The sequence below is a fragment of the Staurois parvus genome, unplaced genomic scaffold, assembly GCF_062004578.1.
Source record: "Staurois parvus isolate SC_StPar_1 unplaced genomic scaffold, SC_StPar_1.0 ptg000619l, whole genome shotgun sequence".
Taxonomy (NCBI): Eukaryota; Metazoa; Chordata; class Amphibia; order Anura; family Ranidae; genus Staurois; species Staurois parvus.
Window position 1 is genome coordinate 1319032 of NW_028318415.1, and position 10166 is coordinate 1329197.

The 10166-nt window shown below is 43.8% G+C and overlaps 1 protein-coding gene across 1 annotated transcript in view; it reads left to right on the forward strand.

Annotated features, from left to right (window-relative positions):
- FBLN7 (fibulin 7) overlaps positions 1-1488 on the forward strand; it is a 142439-nt gene extending 140951 nt beyond the window's left edge. The window contains exon 8 of the mRNA XM_089693264.1: positions 629-1488. Coding sequence (XP_089549390.1) covers positions 629-1001 — 373 coding nt within the window. The 3' untranslated portion in view covers positions 1002-1488. The remainder of the gene's footprint in view (positions 1-628) is intronic.
- The last annotated feature ends 8678 nt before the right edge of the window (positions 1489-10166 follow it).

Consider the following 10166-nt stretch of genomic DNA (forward strand, 5'->3'; position numbering starts at 1 on the left):
GAGAGTACAGCACAGTCAGGAACAATCAGAAACACAGGTACACAGGTTCAGGAACACAGGGAGACCAAACGGCAACCAGTGACAGCTCAGGGGGGATTTAAATATCGCGCCCTGCGCTGTCGTTGGCGCCAGGCGCGCACCCGTGGACCCTAGTGCACATGCGCAAGCTACGTCGCTGCGGCTGGCCAGGACCCGGCGCCCGCATCCCCGTACGAGACGGTGCACTGCACCTGCGCCGGGACCAGCGCCGCGGCGATCCCTGACAGGGACAGAGTATTGTTACCCTATAACAGGAAGTTCCTAAACAAGGACATTCATGGCAATATTAACAGATATTATATTGAAAACGGCAGAATTAAACATTTTTAAATGTCTTGAAATTGCATAAGGTTATAGAAGATTATACTTACTGGGTTTACATATGACTGCAGTTAGTAAATTTGATACGATATATACATATATTATAGATCTGAATTTTCACTAATGCAGGTATCCATATCTTACAACATTATGGTACTAAAAGGTGGTGCTCCGTTTACTGTAATTGGTGCTATAGATAGGGTGGTGGTGTGTTGCTTGTGTCATGTGCAATCAGTACAGATGGTTAAAATTTTATTTTATCTCCTAGACAATGTGAGCGGAACCCTTGCCCAATGGACAATCGAGCATGCCATCATGCAGCGAAAACTATATCTTTCCACTACCTTTCCTTACCTTCAAATCTTCCCACACCTGTTACACTTTTCCGTATGGCAACAGCATCAGCACCTGGACGGCCAGGCCCAGACAGTTTGAGATTCGGAATAGTCGGAGGGAACAGCAGAGGAAACTTTGTGATGCAACGATCAGATCGACAGACAGGAGAGCTTATACTCGTTCAAAGCTTGCAAGGACCTCAAACCATAGAGGTGGATGTGGATATGTCAGAGTACTTAGACCGAATGTTCCAAGCGAAGCATGTTTCAAGGATCACCATGTTTGTTTCCCCTTACAACTTCTAAGTTATACATTGATTGGGACCTTTAAAGAAAGATACTGTGAACATTAAGATGAAGCACAGTTTGAGATGGATAGTGACTGGACAGCAAACGAGTTTGCAGACTGTTAAAAGAAAAAAGAGTGGATTGTAAACTTTCACTGAGTAACACCACAAATAATTTTATATACCATGCCATCTTTGAAACCATAGGATTGCTCTTTTATAATTACGCGATACAGCACATAATGTATGCCACAGCATTGTAGAATATGTCAATGGTGACAGCTAAACTAACAATGCAATTAGATTTAGTGCCTCAGTGACGTCACTTGTCCACAATAAATAGACAGGCTGTATTGTTATAATTTGATGTAGCATACAGTATTGCAGCCTCTGCTCTAAGCAGGTGACAGGTGTAATGGTATTCTCAAATCAAGACATACAAAGGACTCTATATTCAGAGGGATAGCCGTGTTTTGTAATTATGTGAAATAAATGCATATCCCTCATTTCCCGTTTTGCATCCATCTTTTCTTTGATTTCCTCTCTAACCAGAAGGGTGTAAAAAAAAATTTACATCTGGTAGTACAGGTAAGTGATGTGACTGGAGAGGTAGAGTACTGTATATGCATAAAATATTAGGAATTTTGGAAGATGTTTCAAACTTGGTTATGATTTTCACAAGACAAATGCAAAACGGTATAAAAGAAACAAATTAAATGAGAATTTGTCATGAAACAACACATCTGTCATAGAGAAATACAAGTTCTCGATGCAACCTTGAACACTTTTTTCAAGGCATCAAAGTTATACAGTAAAACCCATTGCTGCTTTCTGGAGTTGCCTTCACTCTTCTTCAAGGCAATGATCTACTTCTCTGAAGAAGAATGGTATACAACAGTGTTTTTTATTGTATACTGCTGAAGCTGTAATAATAAAATGAATAAATTGACCTGGTTTGTGATTCATGTGGGACCTTATTAGATCTTCTTCTGTGACATAAGGACAGTTACTGACTTTTGGGTCTGTGCACCATAGAAAAGCATAATTTGTGTTGATAAAAGACATTTTCCCAATGCTACAATCACTGGCTCCAATTCATTGGAGTCATTGGTTTTCATCTATATGAATTCTCTGGTGGAAGCAGTTACTCTCTGTATCCAGTTAAACATACTAGTTCTGGAGCAGTGATGCTATTGCAAATTTCTTCACTGAGTCACTGCCCTTAGCCATTTTCCAACTGCTGACATACTAGTCTGTTTCCTTCAGTGCTTTGTCTCCCGTTAAGAAATGTACTCTTTTAAAGGAATTTAAAATAGATTATACCATTTGCAGAGTGGTGCAGAGTTCAATAAGAGGATGTTTTCATCCTTAGGCCATCCTAGAGAAGTAACTACCAATCGTGGGGTCCTATACATCGCCCTCCCACTGGAGGGTGGTTAGGAAATGGTTTTATAGAGTTAGATAGTCAGACAGTTTTTTTAATTCTCTTTTTTCCAATAACCGGATATCTTACCTTACTTTGCAGACACAGCCAAACCCACTAATTACTTTTAGGTAACTTAAAATAAGCTTTTATTAATAAGTGAACCAGACAACAGAGCTGACAAGTATCTTAAAGAAATTAGACATGCAATCTTGTACACTCAACAGAGGGTCTCTATAAGAATAGTTTTTGTGCCTCATGGGTTTATTGTTATACTGCTACCCTTAGCGGAATACACCCACACAAATAACTGGAAACATAGCTTGTAAATGCAAAGAAGAACCCAATGAAAATAGTTGCATGCAATATTGCTTGACATGTCAAGGTAGTTTTGTTCTGCCAAAGTGCATAGCCAAAAGGATGACTGCAAACGTATTGGATAAAGAGTCATGTTATAATGCTTAACTATGGTCCACACAGCAGGCTGGAGAGAGGTATCACAACCCTGTGTGCCTGGTTTGAAAAGAAGGGAAGTGCACCAAGCAAACAAAAGGTTATTGCTGATTTTGTTATGGGTTACTGCATGTTGCCTTTTTAAATAAATGGAAGCCACAGAAGGTAAAAAATATTCTGTGTGCAGCATCCCCCACCAGCCCCCCCTATTACTCACGTAAGCCCCCCTCTCGATCCAGCGATATGCACTGGAGTCTCGGCTATCCCAGGACTCCCTATCCACATTGGCTGAGACAGCAGCGGGAGCCATTGGTACCCGCTGCTGTCAATTGCAGCCAATGAGGAGAGAGGGAGGGTGGGGCTGAGCCACACCTCCATGTGTGAATGGACACACGGAGCAGCAGCTGGGGAGTGCGCATGCTCTGGTGCCCCCATAGCAAGCTGCTTGCTGTGGGGGCATCCGACAAGAGGGAGGGGCCAGGAGCGCCAGCAGAGGACCCGAGAAGAGGAGGATCTGGGCTGCTCTGTGCAAAACCACTGCACGCAGCAGTTATGTATATACATGACTGTTGTTTTTTTTGTTTTTTTTTGTTTTTTGTTTTTTTTTTTATGTAAGCCTATAGAATCACTTTCAATACTAACAATTTCAGCACAGTAAAATGAATTTTGGACAGAGTTGATGGCACAATGGTTATGAGAGACAAAGTCTGTACAGTAAACATTTAGCCTTCTGGACTGAACCTTTTATTGTTTACTGCTGCAGATATCGCTATAAAGGTAATTACAAAAGTGCTATAAAAGTTTCCATACATTAACTAGTTGCAGACTTTAGTATACATAATGGGGGGACTTACCAAAGAGTTGTGGTGCAAGTACAAGCTTGCATAACTCTTCTAAACATATAAAAATAGAGCAAATTTGCCACAGACTGAATTGGATAGACCAGTGTCTTTATTCAACCTTATCAACCTTACCAAGTATGTAACTATGCATGCAATGCCAGCCCCTTTGTTAAATAGGAATGATTAGGTTTTAGTTCTGCCGTGTCTGTGACAGGCAGTACACAGAACATGAGAGATATGGCTGCATGCTCTGGTATCTCTGCTGTCCCCCCTTCCCTCCCTCTGCCCAGCTCTGAATGGGAGGCAGAAGGTTGTTAACCGTGCAGACTCTGCTCATGTAGTGTGATCACTGCACAGGCAGAGTGAATGATGTGAATTGTCTACTGATACCTTACCTCCTCTGTGACAAACTACACCTGGGTGAATTTCCTGCAGAAGGTTTCTATATGGAAAACTAATAAATTCCCTGATTAATTAAGGGCAGACCTGTGCTAGGTTCTATTTCACTCTGAAATGGATCTATATGCTTAGTCAATGTGGCAAAGTCCTGATAGTGTCCTGTGCCATTATAATGGTGCAGATAGCTTAGTTAATTCCCCAGAAGATTATTTACAGTCAGTTCAACCCACTGTTTGATTTGTGTTTGATATAAAATAGAGTGAGAAACGTTTGTGCTGTCAGTGAAAAGAGTTTCTGTGCAAAACTAGAGAGTAGTGTTGAGAATAACAGTTAGAGATGGAAGGGTATTAAGAAGGGCAGCAGAGAGGCAGTAGCTGAGCAGGTCTGGGATAGAGTGGGAACTAAAACAATGGCTGCATTTGCCAGTCTACACAATCCCTTAGGCAGCTTGCTTTTATAATAGAAATATGAGCTCCAAATAAATACTGTATGTATTATGTTTAAGTGCATCTGTACTTACTGGTTTCCCCCCTGCAAAGTTCCACAAGTACATGTTGAGCATGCCAGCAAAGTCCACCACATGCAGCTTCCTGTGATTTGGTGGCAATGATGCTGCAATGTACCTGAATTAGAGTAGTTCCTACTCTCATGCAGGCTGTGCCTGCTTGCACTATAGTGGGATAGAAACACGTTGCACTATTTTTGGATTGAAAAGACTGCCTCTGTTGCTTAAACCCTGCCACTGTAAGCTGCAGTGTCTGGGAGGGGGAATGCGTGAGACACAAATGAAGGAGAATTTGTCTTAGTCTTAAAAGGTAAAGGAAGCTTTTTGCTTACATTGTGAGACTTGTGCATCATATAGTAACTAGATTTGGTATTTCACTTTCCAAATGCCACATGTAATAAAGTTTATCAAGACAGCACAAGCACGCAGAGTGTTCCCACCAACAAAATACTCAACCGAACGCATTTCACCCTAACAAGCTTGCCTGAGACTGAGAATGGGGAGTACTAAGTGAGGTATGGAGCAGTGTTTCTCTCATGAGCCTACAAACAATGAATTTGGTACTTGTTTACAGTAATGTACAGAAGCCTTTACTTGTACACCTAATATTATTGTAGGTACAAGTGTTTTGCTACCCTACAACGAGCCGCTTGGTAAATTGTGTTGTCTGTTCTGCGCCTCGACTCCAAAAACAACCTCAGCCCCTCTGGCACACCTTGTTGACTGAAAATTACTGCTTGCACTTATAGGAACACAAGTGTGAACACTTTTAACTCAACTGTAAATTAGTATCAGGAAATAGACACAAGATCGTTTAGTGGTAATTTAACTCAATGTATTGTTTTGGGTTAGAGTAAATGGTGGTTTGAGCATAAATGATCACAAAGAAGAAAGATTCAGACATAGGAGGAGATTTACTAAAGCTGGTTCACTCAGAATCTGGTGTGCCTGTGCATGGTAGGCAATCAGCTTTTAACATCAGCTTGTTCAATTAAGCTTTGGCAATAAAACCTGGAAGCTGATTGGTTTATCTGCGGAAGTGCACCTGATTTTTCACTCTCCAGCTTTAGTAAATAAACCCCAGAGTCTGCTAAACATGATGTGATCACTAGGCCGAAGTGACATAAGTTTACAGTGTAGCAATTGTATGTACAGATATGGACGCGGACATCCATTTTGCTCAAGATCCACCATCTTGTGTCATTCTCACTCCAAATCACTCCCCCTCCCTTTTTGTTAAATGGCATGTGGTCTGTGTGTGTGTGCTGAGTTCAGGAGTGCACAGGGCACAGCTGGATACCCTTCTGCACATTATTCTACCAGTGGATAGGATGCTATATGTACCTATGGAAGGTTATAGACCATGGTGTGGACTTGTGAGGGATTTGGGTCACAGCCGAGTCTCCGCCTAAACCCCCTCCCCAAATGAGGCGATTGACCCTTGGCTTCAGTAGACACCCCCTGCTGGGGGACTAGAAAACAGGCTGTCAGGCCTGAGAGAGGTAAGATGAAGAGATCTCCCTTTAACATCAGGAACCAACTTTGGGAGAAACGGTACCCTTTTGTTCAGGACACTTGAATCTGCTTAAACCAAGGACTCTGGCAAGTATTCTACCTCTCTAAACTTCATTCTGTTATCTCTCTGTTATGTTATTGCTCTCTGTATTTATATATATATATATATATATATATAGATATATATAGATATATATAGATATATATATATATATATTGGCTACATGTTTTTCTGTAAATATTTTTATTGCACCATTTTGACTTTTTAGTAATAAATACTATTTTCTGAAAAGTGTTGAAAAGTGTTTCTAAAGCTCTTTGTTTTATTATTATTATTATTATTATTATTATTATTATTATTATACAGGATTTATATAGCGTCAATATAGCTCAGCGCTTTACAATATAACAGAAGACAATACAGCAACAATATAGTTCAATACAAGAGGGTTAGGAGGGCCCTGCTCCTTGGAGCTTACAATCTAGGAGGGAGGGGCTAGTGTTACAAAAGGTAGTAACTGTGGGGGATGGACTGGTTGGAAGAGTAGAAGAATCCAGTATTAACTGAGGGCAGGATAGGCTTCCCTAAAGAGATAGGTTTTCAGAGATCGCCTAAAAGTGAGCAGAGTAGACGATAGTCTGATAAATTGGGGTAGAGAGTTCCAGAGGATGGGGAAGCTCTGGAGAAGTCCTGGAGACGAGCATGGGAGCAGGAGACAAGGGAGCTGGAGAGCAGGAGGTCTTGCGAGGAGCGGAGTATACGATTTGGGTGATATTTAGAGACAAGATCGGTGATGTCATTTGGGGGAAAGTTATAAATGGCTTTATACGCTATTGTTAGTGTTTTGAATTTTAGCCGTTGGGCAATGGGAAGCCAGTGGAGAGATTGGCAGAGAGGGGTGGCAGATACAGAATGGTTAGTAAGGTGGATGATTCGGGCAGCAGTATTCATGATAGACTGAAGAGGGGATATCCTGCAATGAGGTAGGCCAATGAGGAGGGAGTTACAATTAGAAAAGGCGAGATATAACAAGGGAGTGGATAAGTTGCTTAGTGGTTTCCGAGGTTAGGTTTTAGATTGGCTAGTCCTTTGGTCATAAGTTGGTGAGAAGGGCTGGGAGTCTGACGCCGCGCCTGTCACAGACAGCGCTGCACCCGTCACAGACAGTGCCTTCCATTATCCAGCACTTTTCTGCTGTTCCTGGGGAGCTTACCACCTCCATCCTGCTCAGTAAACTTCTCCCTTCACCTGAGGGATCTGCTCCCACCCTTCCCATGCCAATGAGCAAGTCCTCCAGGCAGCAGCAGGTTTCCGGAGGGCCCCGGAGTACCCAGTCTGCTGTACATGGCGCGGCCATCTTGTCTACACGTGAGCCCTCCAAAACATCTGTAGTGATGCAGACAGTGAAGCAGCCCAAGCCTGTCCCTCATTGGGGGACTCAGCCACCTCTACTACACTGTCGGCCATAGAGGCAAGTAAAACTTCCCTCCTGTCTAATTTAGATTCCCTGGCCCTGGAGTGTGACCTCATCTGGCAAGATCTGGATAAAATCCGAGGACGCCTAGCACCTGTGGAGTTCTGCATTTCTGAAGTCGAGGATATCACATCTATCTATGCTAGAGCCCTATCTGAGCTCCAACACCAGGTGAACCTCCTGATGTCACACTCTGAGGATTCAGAAAACAGGCTGCGCCACAACAATGTGCAGGTGGTCGGCCTGCCCGAGGGGGCTGAGGGGTGTTCACTGATTCCTTCTTTAAACATGTCCTGAATCTCCAAAGAATCTCACCACCCTATCAAGTTGACCGGGCACACAGAGTCCCCACAGGTCCTAAAAAACCAGGTGCTCCTCTGCGTTCCATTTTGATTCACTATCCTAAACTTTCAGAACTGGGACCTGATTCTAACTGAGGCACAGAGACAACAAGACCTGCTTTATGAAAACGCCACATTGCATTTATTTCTGGACCTCTCACCAGAACTACATAAATGCAGAAGATCCTTTGTGGATGTGAGAAAGAGGCTTTGTGAAAAGGGCTTCCAATACTGCATGCTGTACCCTAGCAAATTGAGGGTTCAACATAATGGATCCACTCACTACTTTGACATCCCTGCCTCGGCCTTGGACTGGCTGGACTCCCTGCCCTGATCTGGAGGATGGACTCTCTTGTGTACCCTGGCTTATCGCTTTCCCATGGTTTGGTAAGACATTCTCCTGTATTTTCCCCATGCTTATATTTAGCCTCTGCATAATGGATAAAGAGTTATGTCTACTACATGCCACCCAATATTGATTGTGTTTGTCTGTTGTTTGATCAGGAAACAGGGATGTTTTTTGCTTGGGCCTTTCCCCCCTATCTTCTTTTCCATTTTTCCTTTTTGTTTTTCATGGGGTTTTATTTTATCCCTTTTTTACCTGCCTGTAGTGTCCATGATGGGACCTGTGGAACTGACTTCGCACCACTCTATCTCTCCTGGAATATCAGGGACCTGAACTCTAAGATCAAGAGGTCCTTGGTCCTGCAATACCTAAAGACATACAATCCACACTTGATGCTTCTACAGGAAACCCATTTGATGGGCAATGGGATTATTTCCCTGAGGAGGAACTGGATCCAATGCTCCTTTCATGCAAACTTTTCTACATATACCCTAAAGGTTTCCATATAGTTACATAAATGTCTTAGTTGCATTATGCATCATGTGTTTTCTGACCCTGATGTGAGGCATGTGGCTGTTGTCTTAGAAATCAGAATTCACACCTGAATCCAATGATTTAGAAGGGTGTCCCAGAAACAGAATGCGGAATTCGAAGCCGAGGATGGGCGGAGCCTAAACATGGCGGCAGCGGAGAGCTCGTGGTAGGAGCTCCCGGCCGGAGCCCCTCCGACTGATCCCCTGCTGTGACCCACGGAATTCCCCTGAAACATGGAGCCTTAGAACCCTGAGACCTACCCTGGACAGGCGGGCTCCCTCGGCTGAGTGGCGGCCCGCGGGAGAAAGAGCGGAGGAACGATGCTCTCTGAGAGAGGTGGAGATGCTCAGTGCGGTTGCCGGGAGACAAGGAGGTGCGGCCGGAACATGTGACCGGCCGCAATGCATCCCTGGGAGACGAGGAAGCCGGCCGGCCGGCTGGCTGGAGGAAGACGGGGAACAGGAGAGATATCGTCCTGCTGGACGACTAGCCCCTATTGTAGCCCAGTGGGGGTGAAACGTGAAGAACTGCCTGCTCAAGAAGAAAGTGGAGGAAAGTCCTGGAGGGTCCCCCTGAGAGCAAGAAAGCCGACCTGCGGGAGAAACTGAGCCTGGAGCAGTCTCATGTGAGGAGCAGGAAGGGTGAGTGGCTCATGGCTGTGGCCTCAAATATAAAAACTGTGCAGATTTGGGAGAAACTGTATTAAGCTGAAGGAAGCCAGAGAGTGAGAAAAAAAAGGGGGGGCCCCCAGAGAATATAAAGAAGAACGTAAGGTGTAGGCAATAACATTCAGAAAAGTTAACAGAAGCGGCTGGGAGCTCTATCTCTATACCATAAAGACTTCTTTTCTCTGGGTAAAATTCAAGTTTACGAGAGAAAAATAAAAGAAATAGAAGAAATGAAAAATAAAAGTGCAAAGGTAATCGGGCCAAAAGGGACCCAAACGGGTACAATAAAAAAGTACACATCCCAGGGAAACGTGACCCCGGAAAGGCCCCGGAGTAGAAATGACAAAGGAGAATTAGACTTAAGCATGCAAAGTACCGTATTTGCCAGCGTATAAGACGACTGGGCGTATAAGACGACCCCCTACTTTTCCTGTTAAAATATAGAGTTTGAGCTATACTCGCCGTATAAGACTACCCCTCTTCCAACACGCCCCATCATTGGTATCAGTGGGAGGAATAGTGCCCCATCATTGGTGTCAGTGGGGAGGAGGAATAGTGCCCCATCGTTGGTGTCAGTGGGGAGGAGGAATAGTGCCCCATCGTTGGTGTCAGTGGGGGAGGAATAGTGCCCCATCATTGGTGTCAGTGGGGGAGGAATAGTGCCCCATCATTGGTATCAGTGG